This window comes from Stenella coeruleoalba, assembly GCF_951394435.1.
Source record: "Stenella coeruleoalba genome assembly, chromosome: 11".
NCBI lineage: Eukaryota > Metazoa > Chordata > Mammalia > Artiodactyla > Delphinidae > Stenella > Stenella coeruleoalba.
Window position 1 is genome coordinate 61,697,123 of NC_137157.1, and position 18,244 is coordinate 61,715,366.

At 50.2% G+C, this 18,244-nt stretch overlaps 1 protein-coding gene across 3 annotated transcripts in view; it reads left to right on the top strand.

Moving 5' to 3' along the window:
* Positions 1-257: 257 nt before the first annotated feature.
* The window catches only part of GALNT6 (polypeptide N-acetylgalactosaminyltransferase 6), a 34,732-nt gene continuing 16,745 nt past the window's right edge, over positions 258-18,244 (top strand). The window contains exons 1-4 of one of the 3 annotated variants that reach the window (XM_079936078.1): positions 258-377; positions 7,160-7,402; positions 11,858-12,450; positions 14,414-14,586. In XM_079936078.1, coding sequence (XP_079792204.1) covers positions 11,960-12,450; positions 14,414-14,586 — 664 coding nt within the window. In that variant the 5' untranslated portion in view covers positions 258-377; positions 7,160-7,402; positions 11,858-11,959. Of the gene's footprint in view, positions 378-5,483; positions 5,657-7,159; positions 7,403-11,857; positions 12,451-14,413; positions 14,587-18,244 lie in introns of those variants that run through there. The other 2 variants (XM_079936079.1, XM_079936080.1) reach the window with 2 other exon arrangements.

Here is an 18,244-nt window from a genome sequence, read left to right on the forward strand (position 1 = left end):
TCGGCTAATGCCTGTCGTCTCTGGGGTGGCTAGGACACTCCAATCTTTACCGGCGCTGAGAACCTGGCCACGGAGGCTGCCCCCCGGGGTCTGCTGAGATCCGGAGAAGCTGGAGCAGCCGGGCTCCCAGCAGCGGCGGCGGCGGCGGGCTGGGTGCAGAAGGCCGGGGGCGACCTCGGGGCAGCCGGGCGTTCCGCGGCGCGCTGCAGCGCTCGGGGGCGCGGCGGATGGCCGCCTGCACCTGGCCCGGGAGAGGCGGGGAGGACGCGCCCCAGCGGCAGTGCAGGGCCCGCCCCGGCCCCGCCCTCCAGGACTTCCCGTCGGGAAACCCGCGACCTGCACGGCCGCGCGGCTGTGGCTCTTCCTGGGCGCGACAGGTAAGCGGCAGAAGCAGCCCGCGACCCTCCCCTGGACTTGGAACCCAGAGCTCTCCTGCTTCTCGCGACTTCCCGCCAGTCGAGCTCGCTTCTGCCAAGTCCTTGCTCACCACCTCCCCCCTCCGCCCACCTTCTACTCCTCCTGTTCTTCTTCGCCACCCCCCGACAGTAAAATGAAGGGGCAGGACCGGGCTGGTCCATCTGTCGTGGTGGCCTCTAGCTCCTCCCTCGGTAGGACCCCCTCTACCTTTGCGCCTTCCTGAAAGGACGAAAGAAAAGCTCAGGTCTCTGGGACCTGGAGGGGTAGGATGAAGAGGGACTAGACAGCGCACTCTCTCGGGACCCTGTGGCCTCTGCCCTTCACCCACCCATCCCCCCGCACCCCTTCTGTGCCCCATCTCCCCACGTTGGGCCACCCCCTGTTCTCCGCTGCAGAAAATCTTTCAGAGAGGTTTCCTCCTGCCGGTGCCACGCTGCCCCTGAGCAGAAGGGGCTAGCGGTGAGAAGCCTCCCGGTGGGCGTAGGGCCTCAGATGTTCTTCCTCTGGAGGCTTGGGCCTTTGCGGGGCGGGGCGGGAGCTGTGTACACGGTATTGTGGGGAGGGAGTCTGATGGGTGTTCATGATTGTGACTGTCACCAACTTCCTGATTCCCTGTCACTTGTTCCAAACCCCAGGCTAACCGAAAGGAGAAATAGTTTGTTACTTGCCCCCAGAGCCAGTCATCCCAGACCGTGTCATCCCAGACCCCGACCTTGGCAGCGGGTAGGACAGGGCTCTCCTGTGTGTATGGGGGTGGAGGGAGGGTGTCAATTTGCCAGCAAAGCGCAGAACAGACCCCGCTATTAGCCAACCACCCATTGCAACATTCACAGGGAGGATTTTAATGCTGCCCTCTCAGTGCACTGCCAGACCCACAAATGCAGTTTACAGACACTGCATGAAGTTAACAACTCTGGACACACCAAGGAACCTGGGGCTCATTTTGCCAGAGATGTGTGTGCACTACCCCCGCCTCATTCTCCTCTCCTACGATGAGCTGTGTCTCTGCCCATCACAGGAAGGGTGAAAAGATTAGACAGGCAAATGCGTGTGATAATACAAGCTAATGTGAGGGGTTTGAAATATACTTTAGTTCAAATTATCCAGCAGAAGCCAGTATCATTGCAGGTGCTTCCCTAGCTCCTGTTTCTCAACAATGACATTCACTTTCGGCACCCAGAGGTAACAAGAGAAAACTACTTTCAGGGGCACCAGGGCAGTAAGCAGGGCAGGTCTGTCAAAGGAACCATGAAGGATACTGGGCTGCCTGAGATGGCCTCATCCTTGGTAATCACTAACCACAGTTAGCAGAACAGCTGATTCCTACCCACAGCAGAACGGAAGAACTCACACCTGAAAAGGGGAAGTCCTGAGGAATGTCAAATGCCCTCTGAGATCAAAAACATCTTAGTCCAAATTCAGTTGGGAGAAAACTGAACAGGAGATGTGCCCATGGGCTTAGCCCATGTAGCCATTGTCTAGAACAGAAATTAGGAATCAGAGGGGCAGCTCACCCTAGGGCAGAGGCAGTGGGTATAATGGAGGCAGAGAGCTGGCTCAGCTGTGTCACCAATGTAGCTGTCTAGCCTTGGCCAGATCACATGAACACTCCCTGGGTGGGAGCAAATGACAAGGAGTATATGAAAATGCTTTGGCAACGCTCCAAGTGCAACGCAGCACTTGGTGTCATGGTTAAGACAGTGGGCTTTGGAAAGACGTGCTTGGGAGCAAATTCTGCCTCTGCCACTTCTAGCTCTGTGACCTTGGTGAGGTTACTAAACCTCCCTGTGCTTCAGTTTCCTTATGTGTAAAATGGAAAAGACAACTGTTTGTTGATATGGTAAGTAGTAATATTAAAAATGGCGGTGGTATTGTCCTGAACCTCCTCTGGCTCCATGGATGTGTTCTGACATCTCCAGCCCTAGAAGTGAAGCTGAAGGCCAAAGTGGCTTTCTGTGTACCAGAGGGACCCAGTGACTGTGCCAAAGATTTGGGCGAACCTGGCTCCTCCTACACCCCTCTGCCCCTCTCTGGGAAGGCCCAAAATGTCCTTTCTTTTGATGGGAATGAGAGTGAGGGTTTGAATAAATGGGAGGTCAAGTGCAGGGCACTGCCTGTCACTGTGTTGAGCTCAAAGCTGTAATTGTGCTGTGTAAAAGGCTTGCCCAGTGAACAAGGATGGGCTCAGTCTGGGGAGAAAAAGGACTGTTATAAGACTCTTTTGTGGCACCTGAGAGCCCTGGGAGGTCAGGTTATTCTCCTGTGCCCTGTGCAACCTGGTCCTGAGCCCTAGGTAGAGATTTGAAGAAAGGAGGAAACCCAATCCTCACCCTCAGCTCTGCATACGATAGAAAACAAAGAACAGACAGATCAGGGCAGTGGAATTAACAACCAAATACCTCAGGACAGAGGGATGCTGCAGGGATTAGAAAGCTGGGTGAACTGGTAGGGAAAAGCGTACAAGAGGCAAAAGATTGGGGGCGAGGAGTTAAGGATTGGGAAGAAGAAAGAAAACAGAATCTATGTGGCGCAACGTCTAGACTTGTTGGTTCTCCCTCCCCACTAAAAATCTAGTGAGGAAGTCCCACGTGGGGAAACATGGGCCGTGAAACTTGGAAACAAATACACCCGGATACTGAGGGCAGTAAGATGCACCTTAGTCTAAGAAGGCTCCTCGGAGGAGGGGAGTTTCAGGTAAGAATTGAGAGAAAGGGAACATGGCTAGCTTAGCAAGAATATAAGGGAAACACTTTGAAGAGGAAAAGATAGACGGTGAGGGTGAGTAGCAAACAGGAAGCAGACTGCCCAGGCCATGTTTCTGCTACAATCAAATGGCACTAAAGCAATATGAATATGGCTCTTCTGATTGTGAAAGAGAGGCCTGAGGCAGAGGACGCTGGCAGGCAGCGTCTGCTGATTCTCCAGATATTGGGCGATAAGAGCACAGTCTCAGATGACGGTTTTGAAAAGTGGAGAGGAAGAGAAGGATCTGGGAGGCAGAGAATGAATCAGCAGGACTTGGGCATGGGCATTGAGTGAACCAGATGTTGAAAACTGTTTAGAAACTCCGTGCCTGGGAGTAGAGCAGGGCCAAGAGTTGTTTCCAGGATCTCGACACTACTGGCAGCAGTGGGGAAACTGGGAAGGCTGGCTAGCTTAGGGGCAGGGCACAGACACTGAGTTCAGGGTGTGGCACGTTGAGTATCCAGTGGCCCTAGGCAGAAGTCCTACTGCCAGGAGCACCCCGTGCGGTGAGGACAGAAGGGAAAACTTCGGTTCTGTCCTCACCATCACCTGCCCCCCAATCTGGAGACCAGCGCAAGCCTGCAGGAATACCCCTCCTGTTAAACTCCCCCACCCGTTCCCCTTCCTCTGACAATCAAAGGATGATAAGACTCAATCCAAGTTCTTTTTTTTGCCTTCTCTCAAACCCAGCCTGATTGTCACCAGGGTTCCTAGATAATTAGGGAATCCCAGCTCATACCCACCTGGGGTCCTCCTTTATCCCTGGATTCCAAGGAGTCTCAAGGCTCAGTTTGAGATAGTTGTACATCCCTGCCTCACCTGGCAGGGCCTGGAGGTCCTCCATCCAGTAACAAAAGCCTGTGAGCTGTTGAACTTCCTGCTTGGTCACATATTATTTTGATTTTCAGTGACTTTTACAAACTTGGAATAAATCAAGAAATATTTACTGAGCACCTACTATATGCCAAGGATATTCTAGGTGTACAGTGTGAGTAAAGTTGGGTTGGGTTTTTCAATGGAAAAATCTGTTTGGGTAACTAAAGCTTAAAATGCTATGCAAACAAAACATAAACCTGCATCTACCAGGGAGAAAACCTGACAGACCAGCTACTGAAATAACTTTCAGTGCATCTTTCTGGGAAAATAACCACGTACTGCAGCTTTAGTCTTGGGGGAAAGCTGAAGTGTCTTCAAAGTGTAATTATGGAGAAAAGTGAAAACCTCCCAGCATTCTGTAATTCAAAGGGTCAGAGGTGGGAGGAGGAGTTCGGACCAGATAGTTTGCTACTTTGTTCACAGCATGAGAACAGAGGAAGTGAAATGTAGGCAGGGTTTGATGTCCAGAAAGTGCTGGCAGGGAAGACACGGAGAATCGTTTGTCCAAAACAGCCTCTTGGCTCCCTCCCCCCAACCAGTAGCTTGAAATTGACCTGTCGTCCCCCCACCCCCAGCGTGGTGTTAGCTCCTCCACACACATGCTCCCAGTGAGAGCGGCAACAGTCATCACTTTTCAAAGAATAAACCTGTAATTGAACGGTAGTCTGACCAACCTAAGCAAACATCCCTGTTGGTGGTGTTGCCACTGCTAACTTCCTGGTCCCCACCTCTCCAGGAGGTCAACAGCTCCACTGATAAACAGAAAGAAACTTTGTTACAAGAGGCCACCTGGCCTTCAAGAGCACGTTCTTGGTAACTAACACCCCCCCACCCCCACCCCGGCTTTCACAAAAGCCGAAACTTTACCTGGGACTTTGATTTGCAGCATCTTTAAAGCATTTGTAGTCCTAGGTGGGAGTTGGAGGAGGGCAAGCCCTGGCGGGTGGTGGGAGGAGGGGGGAGGGGAAGAGGGAGGGGTAGAGGCGGGGGGGGGGGGGGGTGTCTATGAGTGGAATTGGGAGGTTCTGGAAAATTGCCCTGCCCCAGGCTCAGGAGAGCCAAACCTGGTCCCCAAACTCCCCAGGTGACCTCCAAGGGGGAGATAAGAGGGTGGGAACAGAGCAGTGGCCTGGGAGTTGGGAGAGCTGTGAGCTGTGTGACACAAGAGAAGTCACCTAACCACTCTGGCCTCACTGTCAAATGAGAGTAGTGGACTCAGACCTAGTCTAAGTGCCACAGCTGGTGTGTAACAGCAGATCATGTAACTCACATGCTTGTTGGCATAAGTGCATTCAAAACATCATTTAGTGAAGCCAGCCCTCACCCTTGTAGCTTTAAAGGGGTCATGTTAACCCCACCGGCCTCATCTCATTTAACAAGGGTTTATGGAATACCTGCTACATACGAACCTTGTGCTAGACTTTGCAAGTGATTAAAAAGGTGAAAATAACCTGTCCTCTCTGGTCCAGGAGTTCACAAAGGTGTGAGAGAGGACAGACTGTGATAAGGCCAAAGTAGAAGTATAAACCCAGGCCCCAGCAGTGAAAGTGCCGAGTCCTAACCACTGGACCGCCAGGGAATATCCTTAGAAAAGTTCTACACTTTAATCGCATAAGAGGTATGAATTCTACAAACTAACAAAAAACATCATTTGAAAATGTAATAATTTAAATTTCTTTTACCTATGTGAATTTTGAATAACAGATTTTTCATTTTAGTTTTGTATCAGGAAATGTTTATCATCTTCAGTGGACAGAGACAAACATTAAAATAAAAATTTATTATTCAAAATTCATAAAAATAAGGTGAAAGAAATTTAAATAAAACTTTCAAATGATGTTCTTTGTAAGTCCGTAGCATTTATACTCCTGAAGTTATTGAAGCTTAAAACCATACTACCTGGTTTCTGGTACTGAAAGTTCGGGTGCTACCTGAACTTTCAGTACACTCTATATACATATTTATAATAACTGAAATGAAATTTGAACGAAACAATACTTACCCATGTTACATGTGATGTAATGGCTGTTGGTATTTTCTTTTTTGTTCTATTCTAGTCTAATCTTTTTCTTTTTTTAATACATTTATTTATTTTTTTAATTTTTTTACTTTTGGCTGCGTAGGGTCTTCGTTGCAACGCCCAGGCTTTGCAGCGAGCGGGGGCTACTCTTCGTTGCAGTGCACAGGCTTCTCATTGTGGTGGCTTCTGTTGCGGAGCATGGGCTCTAGGCATGTGGGCTTCAGTAGTTCTGGCCCGCAGGCTCAGTAGTTGTGGCTCACGGGCTCTCGAGCACAGGCTCAGTAGTTGTAACGCACAGGCCTAGTTGCTCCATGGCATGTGGGATCTTCCCAGACCAGGGCTTAAACCCATGACCCCTGCATTGGCAGGTGGATTCTTAACCACTGCGCCACTGGGGAAGCCCTAGTCTGATCTTTTAAAGAATTTTTTTTTCATGCTGACTTGCAACACTTTAAATTTATTTAACAATCCTATAATGAGTTGCAATCAACAGTTTGATAGACAATGCACCGGGTGAAGCCTTAGTTCCCTTATACCAGGGACAGAAGGTAAATTTGTGTTCTGACTGGTGAGGCCAGGAAAACAGGTCCAATTTGTTCAGCCTAGGAAGTCTTCCTAGAATAAGAGGATTTCTGGTGTCATCTCACTACTAAAACCGAGATGGTCTGATGTGTTGCAATCCCAAGGGCGGTTGGAGGAAAAAGAGTTAGGAATGAACACCCAGCAGCAGCAGGTGGGGAATGAGTGGGTGAGGGCCAATGGGCATACTTGCCAGTGGATCTGGTGGCCAGCCTGAAGGTGAGGGAGCTACACTGCGGGGTGGACCATGTGAAGCCCTGCTCTTGACAAAGGACTGTGTACAATAGGGGCTGTTTCTTCCCCAAGGCTGGTGACCTCCCCGACCTTGCCGGCCACACTTCTGGGAATCGTTTCTTACTCAGAGAGCAGGAATCCTTAAACCCAAAGTCTTCTGACTTCCATCGGAATCAGATTATGTGTCCATTCTAAGGGACTCTCCCATCTCTCGCATGCTGAGCAAACAAACCAGAGACCGAGTCCCTTACTGCCAAGGCTAATCACAGGTGTCTTGTTTCATTTTAGGATTTGGTTAGTACCTTGAGGAACTGCAGGCACCAGAGAGAAAGCCTTAGACAGCCAGGTTGGATCGAGAGAGCAGATGCCTGGGAAGCGCTCAACTTAACCCCAAGTCTCTCTCCAGGAGGGAAAAAAAAGGAACAAAGGGAAACCACACTGCAAGGGACTACAAGGCAATGCCAGGATGAGGGAGTTGGAGTGACCTGGGTGATTCTGTGTGAGTCAGTCAGGGAGGCCTTCCTGGAAGAGGTGAGTCTTAAGCACTTGGCAACAGCTGATAACTAAGCTTTACAGGCATACCTCGTTTTATTGTGCTTTGCTTTATTTTGCTTCACAGATACTGCAGGGTTTTTTTGTAAATTGAAGGTTTGTGGCAACCCTGTGTTGAGCAAGTCTGTCACTGCCGTTTTCCCAACAGCGTTATTTTTAAATTAAGGTTTTTTCCTTTTTCTTTGACGTAATGCTATTGCACACTTAATAGACTACAGTATACTATAAACGTAACTATTATATGTACTGGGAAATCAAAAAATTGTGTGACTCACTTTCTTGCAGTGGTCTGAAACTGAACCCACAATATCTCCGAGATATGCCTGTACCACGCCTTTGTTTCTAACTGTGCTCCCTCTTTCTTGCTGGAGTGGAAGGTAGACAAAGTATCAGGGAAGATGCAGCCTGCAGGATGGTTCAACAGTGTCATGGCGAACACTTCCCCATTCTGCGGCCCTCAGTCTTTGCTTAGCTGGGGCAGTTGCAGAACTGATGAGGTGTCCATGTCGGGCAGAACCCTTTGTGCCGGCCCAGTAACCCCTGGGACAGGACACCACCCCTACACTGAATCTCCATTTCCCCCTTGAAGCCTTCTTCAAGCCCACAGGGAACTCTACCGTTGTCAACTTGTCTGTGCTATTCTTCAGTTCTAATTTTATTGATTTTTGAATAGGTAATGTAGTCAGGGTTCAAAGTGCAAAAGGGTATTCAGTGAAAGATCTTTTTCCTACTCCTGTTCCCTCCCTGGACGGGTGCCACCTGAACCTGGTGCTACCGGTTCTTGTTCTCTAACTAGATTTTAAAATCCCATGGGGAGAGGGATGGTCTCACACCTCTCTCTGTCCGTCTGTGTCCCAGCTGGGATGAATTGTCCCACCCCATCACCCACGGGAGTTTTCCTAACACCATATCTTCCCTCCTCATCTGTATTGCTGCTCTCATGGGTCAGACCCCCAAGCTCCTCTTAACTGGCCCTCCAGCTGCCAGTTAGGTCCATCTCCTGGACACGTTCCACCAGCTGTCCTACTACACTTCCTGTCATGCTGGGTTCCCACTAATCCTTTACCGCTCCCCATACCTCAGGTCAAGGGCAGACTCCTTGCCACGATGGCTTGGTCTCAGCCACCGCTCCAGACCCATCATTTGCTACTCCCATCAGGCTTCACACTCCCACCAAACCAAACTACTTGGAATTCTCTGATGGGCCACACTGTCTCCTGCCTCTAGGGCTTTCTGTGTGCTGTTCCCTCTGCCTGAAATGTGCTCACCTCACTGGCCAACCCCTACTTGTGTGTTAGTGCTCAGCCCAAGCTTCTCCCCTGAGGGGCTTCACAAACATCCCCCTCCCCCACGGGCTGACATGACCTCATCCTCTCTCCTTCAGCCCCCGAGGGTGCCTCTGTCATGCTGTCTTCTCACTGGGTGATCTCTGTTTAAAATTTGACTCCCCCAGTTGACCGTACGCTCCCTGAAGGCTGGGCTTGCGCGTCTCTGTATCTCCTCCATCTGACGGAGCACCTGGCATGAAGCAGGAGCTCAGTCAATACTGGTACAATGAACAAATCTCTTCTGTCTCCCAGACAACGCCTAATATAAAATAGACACTCAAAGAGATTTGATTTGATTTCATCTTTGCTGCTGCTTCTGCTGCTGCATCTGACGTTTTAAAAGAAAATGACCTGTCTCCCCCCCACCCAAAGTGACCCCGTTCCCCCTTGATATCGTGACAGCCACGTGCGCCCCAAGTGGATCCAAGTGACTCCGAACACCAGGCCTCTCCACAGGCAGCAGCTTGTATGTTTAAATAACAGTGCAGCTCAGCTGGAGTTACTTTTAAGTACGACAGAGTGAGGAGTGTGGCTTTGGCCAAGGACCAGGTGTTTAAGGATAATTCCTGGGAAACTGAGCAGGGATTTATTAATGATAATAATAGAACTAATTGAAGGCTGAGTCTGTGCCAGACGCTCTGCCGAGTGCTTTACATACATTATTCTTGATTTAATCCTTCCCACCACCCTGCGGGTTAGGTATTAGTTACCCCCACTTTACAGATGAGGAAGTTGAGGCTTAGATTAACTCATTTGCCCAAGGGTCACACAGCTGCTACTGATAGAAACTAACACTTTTAGAGCACTTACTGGGTGCAGAGACTGCTAAGCTTTTTCCATGAATTATTTCGTTGAACTTAGCGCTTACAACAAACAACCCTAGGAAGTAGGTTGTTATTATTAGAAGCGGCAGATCCAGAATTTGTGCCCAGGTTTGTTGCCACCGATGTCTAGTCCTTAACCCCTGAGCCTTATACTTGCAGAGCTGTGTACAGAAAGTTTTACAATCACTCTTCCTCTGAGGTCTGGGACCACGTACGTGGGGGTACATGCTGGAAGCCATGTTCCTGCCAGAAGGTGCTATCATTAGAATCTTAGATTTTTAAAAAGATTTTTTTTATTAAATATGAGCAGATACAGAATATTTATAAAATATGTGTAGGGTACAAAGAAGAGCAGTGCCACCAGCAACCACCATACACTGTTTTTTTTTAACATTTATTTAAGCTGCTCAGGGTCTTAGTTGAGGCACTCGGGATCTTTTTTAGTCGCAGCATGCAGGAACTTGTTTAGTTGCGGCATGAGGGATCTTTAGTTATGGATGCAGACTTCTTAGTTGCAGCATGTATGCGGGATCTAGTTCCCTGACCAGCGATCAAACCTGGGCCCCCTACATTGGGAGCGAGGAGTCTTACCCACTGGATCACCAGGGAAGTCCCGCCACCATCCGCTTTAAAAAAAAATCACTTCACTTTGAAGTCGCCTGTATGCCTGTATTCCCATATCTTTCCTCCCTCTTCAGAAACTTTGGTTTCACTGTTTCTTTAGTTTTCTTTATATGTAGCTCTACCACATATTCTTTTTTTTTTTTTTTTGGCCAGTCCTCTCGGCTTGCGGGAATCGTTAGTTCCCCGACTAGGAATTGAACCTGGGCCCATGGCAGTGAAATCGCAGAGTCCCAACCACTGGACCGCCAGGGAAGTCCCACACATATTCATTTTTGTATTCATAAAACATACGTTGCTTAGTTTTATGTGTTTTTAAATTTTCTATAAATGGAATCATACTGGATGTATCTTTTTTTTTAACATCTTTATTGGAGTATAATTGCTTTACAGTGGTGTGTTAGTTTCCGCTGCGTAACAAAGTGAATCAGCTGTACATATACATATATCCCCATATCCCCTCCCTCTTGCATCTCCCTCCCATCCTCCCTATCCCACCCTTCTAGGTGGTCACAAAGCACTGAGCTGATCTCCCTGTGCTATGCAGCTGCTTCCCACTAGCTATCTATTTTACGTTTGGTAATATATATATGTCAGTGCCACTCTCTCACGTCATCCCAGCTTACCCTTCCCCCTCCCTGTGTCCTCAAGTCCATTCTCTACATCTGCATCTTTATTTCTGGCCTGCCCCTAGGTTCTTCAGAACCTTTTTTATTTGTTTGTTTAGATTCCATATACATGTGTTAGCGTACAGTATTTGTTTTTCTCTTTCTGACTTGCTTCACTCTGTATGACAGACTCTAGGTCCATCCACCTCACTACAAATAACTCAGTTTCATTTCTTTTTATGACTGAGTAATATTCCATTGTATAAATGTGCCACATCTTCTTTATCCATTCATCTGTTGATGGACACTTAGGTTGCTTCCATGTCCTGGCTGTTGTAAATAGTGCTGCAAAAAATATGGAACGTTTCACAAATTTGCGTGTCATCCTTGCACAGGGGCCATGCTAATCTTCTCTGTATTGTTCCAATTTTAGTCTATGTGCTGCAGAACCGAGCACTGGATGTATCTTTCTGCAACGTGATTTTTTTCACTCAACATTGCATCCAAGTTGTGGCATGTAGAAGTGGCTCATTCTTTGTCACTGCTGTGCAGTCCTCTGTGCCGTGGATGTTTCGCGCTATTGATTCATTATAATGCTGACAGACATTTGGATTGTTTCTGATTTTTGCCTTTTTCGTCAGTGCTGCTAGAAACGTTCTTGTGCATGCCTCCTGGCATACGCGCGCCAGAGTTTATCTGGGATATAAAACCAGGAGAGGAATTGTGGGGTCATAGGGTATGTACGTTTTAAATTTTTCTAGAGAATGCCAAATTGTTTCTCAAAGTGGTTAAGTTGATTAAATCTCTTCTTGTAGAGTTTCAGTGTTCCAATTACTCTAGATCCATGAATGTCAGAATCTTAGGGCAGAAAAGAAACAGAGTCCATTTTCCTCATTTTCTGGGTGGAGGAAATTTAGGTGCAGGAAAGTGACGTGGCTGGGCTAAGGTGATGTCACCATTCAGCAGCAGAGCCTGGACGCGAACCCCGAATCCCCCGACTCCCTCCCCACCACTGCCTTGGGTCATTTCTCTCTCTCATCCCCCCCTTCTCAGGCCGAGGCCCCAGGGTGTGGCCACCACAACCCATCAGGCTATTTACAGGGCCGGGCCAGCGCTTGGAGCTGACCCAGCCAGGGTTTCCACTGGTTCCAGAGGATGAGGCTGCTCCGCAGACGCCACATGGCCGTGCGCCTGGCCATGGTGGGCAGCGCCTTCGTGCTCTTCGTCTTCATCCTGCAGAGGGATGTAAGCGGCAGGGAGCAGGCCACAGAGAAACCATGGCTGAAATCCTTGGTGAGCCGGAAGGATCATGTCCTGGACCTCATGCTGGGGGCCGTGCACAACCTTAGGGATTCGATGCCCAGATTCCAGATCAGGGCTCCGGAGCCCCAGCAGACACTGGCCTCCACAAACCGGACCTGCCTCCCCGAGTTCTATGCCCCAGCTGAGCTGAAGCCCCTCTGGGAACGGCCACCACAGGACCCCAATGGCCCTGGGGCAGATGGGAAAGCATTTCAGAAGAAACAGTGGACGCCCCAGGAGACCCAGGAAAAGAAAGAGGGCTATAAGAAGCACTGCTTCAATGCCTTCGCCAGCGACCGCATCTCCCTGCAGAGGGCCCTGGGCCCGGACACCCGACCCCCTGAGTAAGTAGCGCCGTGTCCTGGGGTGAGGCCAGGGCTCTGCCAAAGGCGTGGCTGGTGTGGCCATGGCCACGGGCTGAGTACCAGGTAAAGGGCTGACAGGGATTTTTGAGTATGGGCAAGGATTTTCTCTAAGCCTTCACTTTTCCTAATCAATTGCCCTTATCCCAGGGCACAAAAGATTTTGTATCTTTTGATACAAAAAGATTTTGTATCCTCACGTCAGAGATTTTGTGTGGGGTTCGTATTATGGTCAGGCCAGAGGCTCAGGGAGACCTGTGAGAGTGAAACACAATTGTGAAGGTGACAGGGTACAGAAAAAGGACCTCTGTCCAGGCTGGGACCAGACGTGGCCTAGGGGTAACTGGGAAGGCCTGACTGCAGGCCACGTATTCGGTGGCCTTGCCCCATGCTGAGGCCTGCCTCAGAGACTGCAGGACTCCGCTGCTGAGCTCTTGGCCAAGGGCATTTCCCAACAGCAGCCCTGGTGGTCAGGATTATCCCCACACCTCCTGGTTTCTTTCAGTGAAGACTCACAGGGCCAAGAATTCATTCCAAGCTTTATTCGAAGCTGTTTGTACTTTCAATCCCAGGCAGTGAACCAGTTCTTAGATCTTTGAGCCGTAGCCACTTCAGTCTGTGTTCATACTGTCCTCACATCAAAGATTCTGTGTCTTTCTCAGGTACACTTTGTCATTCCCAACTCAAGAGTAATACCCTTTTTGGCCTTTTCTCACATGGCAGTTCCCGTCCTCGAGTTCATGATTCTTTAGGACTTCGAACCTGGGGTTCCTCAGACTAGGACCTAGTATTGGAGGCCTAGAACATGGAACCACCCCAAGTTATTAGGGCTCCTAGCAAGGAAGGGCAGTGGGCGTGAGGGCAGCCAGTGGAGGAAGTCTGGGAGTCTCCTCTGGAAGGCTGCTGAGAAACCTCTCTGATCAGCAGAGGGGGTTAAGAAAGGGCATCAAGGGACTTCCCTGGTGGCGCAGTGGTTAAGACTCCATGCTCCCAATGCAGGGGGCCTGGGTTTGATCCCTGGTCAGGGAACTAGATCCCACATGCACGCCACACTAAGAACTAGATCCCAAATGTATGCCACACAATGTACAGTTTCTCTCTAAGAACTAAGAGTTCGCATGCCACCACTAAGGAGCCCACCTACTGCAACCAAGGAGCCCATGTGCCACAACTAAGGAGCCCACAAGCCGCAACTAAGACCTGTCGCAACAAAATAAATGAATAAAATAAATATATATTTTTAAAAACTATAATGATTAAAAAAAAAACGTCATTAGGCCACATGACTCCTTGAGATCCAGCATTCACACATTCCTGCCCCCAGCCGAGATGGCGTGTCAGAGATGGTGGCAGTGTGGCCAAGTGCCACAGAGTGGCTGGAGTGGATAAGGATAGAGAAGAGGTCACAGGAAATTGTTTGTGATAATAGTATCAGATTCCAGGGAATTCATGAGGAAATGGATTAGAGAGAAACTGTACATTATAAAGAGAAAAGCCTTTTCCTCTTATTGAGTATGGAAATTGTAGTCACTTTTCTCAGATGTCAGAGTTGCCTTTTATTACTTCCTCTCTGGGACCTCTGGATTGGATTACACTTTATGCATCACACATATCACTGAGGAAGAGAGAGTCAGCCCTGGGAACTCCTAGAGCAGATGAGAGAAGTGAGGGGGATGCCCTCGGCGTCACCGCTGGGGCACCGAGCCAGCTCTGGGGAAGACAGGTTTTGGAGTGGCTTGGTTAGGACCTGTGCAGAGGCTCAGAGTAGGTGGCAAATGGTGGGAAAGCTGGAAACAGGGAGCAGCTATTACCAGCTCCAATGGGGAATGGAGGCTGGGGGATCCAAGGAGCAAAGGATGGTTATAGGAATCTGTGGACCGAGCCCTCCCTGCCCCCGGAACTCCCAGGGACCTGGAGAGCTGTATCTACACGTTCATCCTTGCAGATGTGTCAACCAGAAGTTCCGGCGCTGCCCCCCACTGCCTGCCACCAGCGTCATCATTGTGTTCCACAACGAGGCCTGGTCCACGCTGCTGCGGACGGTGTACAGTGTCCTGCACACCACCCCAGCCGTCCTGCTGAAGGAGATCATTCTGGTGGATGACGCCAGCACAGAAGGTGAGGCTAGGGGGCCCCCAAGGAGAGGCCTGGGGTCTCCCCTGGTATTCTGTGAAAGCGGGCAGGTGCTCCTGAGGGAGCAGGCACTGCCTCATGGCCTGTTGTCTGGCATCACAGCTCATCATAGAGGCTGGGAGCAGGAAGAAGGCAGACGGGGGCCAGGGGGCAGGTAGACCGCATTTCTAGAGCCCAAGCTTCGTTCACATTTTACCCCAAGAGCTCCAAAAGCTTAGCAGTTCTGGCTTCAAGGACTCCCTTAGAGCTACCAAGCCCAACCCCAAGTTAGAAATGCCAGGAGAGGTCAGGGCAGGGCAGAGGGTGGGGACGGCCTTCCCTCTGTTTCCTACCTGACGGACCATTCCCTTGCTCTTGAAGATTCCACCTCAGAAGCCCTTTGCTATAGTTGGTAATAGACAAGTGAGGTTGCTTGCCAAACTTCCACCATTCAAAGCAATTCCAGAAACATCTACGGAGTACTTTGTGCCTGGCACTGACTTAGGCATAGGGGATAGTATGAAAAATGACAAGTGAGGGACTTCCCTGGCGGTCCAGTGGGTAAGACTCCACGCTTCCAATGCAGGGGGCCCAGGTTCGATCCCTGGTCGGGGAACTAAGATCCCACGTGCCATGTGGCCAAAAGAAAAGACAAATGACAAATGAGACCTCTTGTCCTGAGTAGGCTAACAGCTCCCGTAGTCAGATGACTGCTAACAGCACCAACCACAATGGTGTGGCCTGTAACACACCCCAACAGACGTGAAAGGGCATGGACTTGAGAGTCTGACACCCAGGAACTCAAGTCCCAGCTCTGACTCTTCCTAGCTCTGTGACCTTGGGCGAGACACTTAGCCTCTCTGAACCTCAGTCCCCTCCTCTAAAAATGAAGACAGTGGTGGCCGAGGGCTCAGAGATAGGTGGTAAATTAGACCATTCATGCGCTACAGAGTACTTAGTCTTGCGTAAGAGCTCCGTGTGCATTAGTTTCATTTTATTCTTTGTATGGGAGCAAGGCGCTATGGGAGGTGTTATTTCTGTGTGGCATGGCTGGGGCCGTCCACCATGGAGGCCAGGTTAGAGCGGCGCCTGAAAGCCCGAGTGTTTAGGGAGAGAAGAGGTATTGAAGGGCAGTCCCGGAAGAGAGAACTTCCGGAAAAAAACATCAGTGTGTTTGTGCTGTGTGTTTGTGAATGAAATCCATGCCGTGCTAAAAGTATTTATCTGGGGGGGAAAATAAAACGAGGTATCATTGAAGGTGCTTAAGCTGGAGGGTGACCTTATCTCAGAAGGATGGCAGCTTTGGGGAGGGTAATTGTCAGGAAGAGAGGAAGAGGCCCCCGAGTCCAGAGAGGAAGTTCATAAATCACTTGAGCATGGGATGCTGAGGCCAGAACTAGGAAAGGGACTGCGGGATCCATGCATCGGTAGACTGGGGTCCTCCAGGAGCTGAGCCCTCCTCCCAGGTGGCGCGTGGGGGCTGGGGCTCTCCCGGGTTGGCTTCCTGTGCCCATGCTCCCGTATCGAGGGCAGGAAATGTGCGGCCCCTCCAGCGGAGCTGCTGACGCCCCCTCCTCTCCCCCAGCCCCCTCCTGCCCTCTGGGTAAGAGGACTAGGGCCGCGGAGGGCAGTGCGAGGAGAAGCTGAGTATGGGCACTGTTGGTCCATTTGTTCAGGGAGCTCACATTTCCCTGGGAAGGACAGACACCTGGCAGCACTTAGAAAACAAAAGCAGGCAAGTACGAGGGATGCAGTGAAAGGGTCTGGTAGATAAGGAGCAGAGAGATTAGCTTCTGGAAAGGGAGGGCAGGGAGTTTGGCGGAGAGGGTTGGGGCTTGAGAATGGCCTTTGAGGAATCTCAGTAGCAGCAGGTTGTTTGTGAGGAGTGGAAACCAATGTATCAGCTGCCCTTCCTCTCAAACTGGGCTCTCTCATAACCCTTCTCCCCACAACCCTGAGCGGCCCATCCCTCAGAAGCTTCTTCCCTTGAGTCCCATGTGGTGGAAGCTCTAAACAGTTTCAGCATGTCACTCAGAATTGCGTACATCCCTAAGGCACAGCTGGGCAGTTCCTCTGACGAGGCCAGCCAGTGACGTAGTGCCAGGCCGCCACGGACAGCTTTGAAAGGGCAGAGTGGCCTGTGCCTAGTAAGATGGGCTTGGCAAAGAGCCTGCCCCTTTCGGGCCACCCGACCTGTTCCGGTTCCTTCTGGTGGCCTCTCCCTTGTTGCCCTGGACTCTCTCATACAGTCAACTCCAGCATCTCGGAATCACCTGCCTGAAAAACCGAAACCAGCCATTCTTAGTTTCCTGGGTCCTGGCCTCCTTTGACAACCTGTTAAAATCTATGCCCCTCTCTCTAGAACCGTGCACAGCTGCCACAAGTGTGCACAGACCCACATTTGTGCCTGTAATTCCAGGGAATTTGTGGACCCCGGGATGAACCACCCTACCTTGAGGGCTTTGGGACTCTAGAGGTACTTTCAGCAATGTTCAGTTCAGCAAAGAAAGAAAAAACCCTCAGATCCATGGTCAGAAGTCTCTGCAGTCCACGGTGGGATAAAATTTCCCACACGTTTGACCATTTGATCAGATCACCTGGCTCTCATTATGCACACACACAAACAATGGCCGTGTCTCTGCTGAAATTCAATGTCTTTGCTCTCTGTCCTCCTATCCAGGTGCCCGGCAGCACGGTTTGACCACAAGTGTACGGGCATGTGATACTGGGGGGCGGGTATCAGAAAGAGGCCCTGTGCCAGGCTGGGGAACTTTTTCTTTCCCACTTCACAGTCCGTCCCCAGGCACAGACTTCCCTCCTGCATGGCCAGGTCAGCAGCCGAGGGCCACTCTTGGTCTGGCACATTCCACAAGCTCCTAAAACCTGGCCCCCCCCCGCACAGCCTGTCCGTCTACCATGCCCCAGACACGGCAACCCCTTGTCCAAAGCCCTTCCCTGCCCTTGGCAGGGAGGCTGAGTAGGAGAACATATGCCTCCCTCCTGTGGGAATTCGCTAGATGGTTGGGAGGAAATCAGACACTTACCAAGGACCCAGAGAGCCGAGATATGAATAGGATCCTCTGTGAGCAAGTTCCCCAAGGAGAGAGGAGGAGTGGGGAGACGGGGTTGGCCTGGGAGAGGGGCTGTAGGAAGGGAAGAGGAATCAGCAGGGAGAGGAAAGGAGAGGAGGTGTGTGTTTCCTGAAGTCAGGAAACACACTGTGAGAAACGCAGGGGAGGAGACATTGGGAGCACTTTGGATTAGCCCACGATTTCCCCCACTGCCATCTCCCCTGGCCAGTCAGGACTGAAGTGAGTGGCAGTTCCTCTCGTGGCCCCCTGAACTCCTAAGAGACACCAGTAATGCAAGTTAGGAATTATTCAAAGCCTCCAATTCTAGTTGAATTACAACTTCCAGTGTCTATTCTAACAAGTAAAGTTGCTTTATTACTGCTATCTCTTACCTCTTTCCTTGTTTTATAATATAGGAAGATGTCTCTGTAGTAACTCTATGTCCTGGATTTTCTAGGAAAGTTTCCATTCAATATTTTCTTCGCCATAAAGAAATTCTATTCCCGCATGTCAGTTTCACCTGCCAGTTTAATCCTCACTCTTGGAGATGGAAAGAGGCCGATAATGAGTCCTGATTTGGGTTCGAAAATATA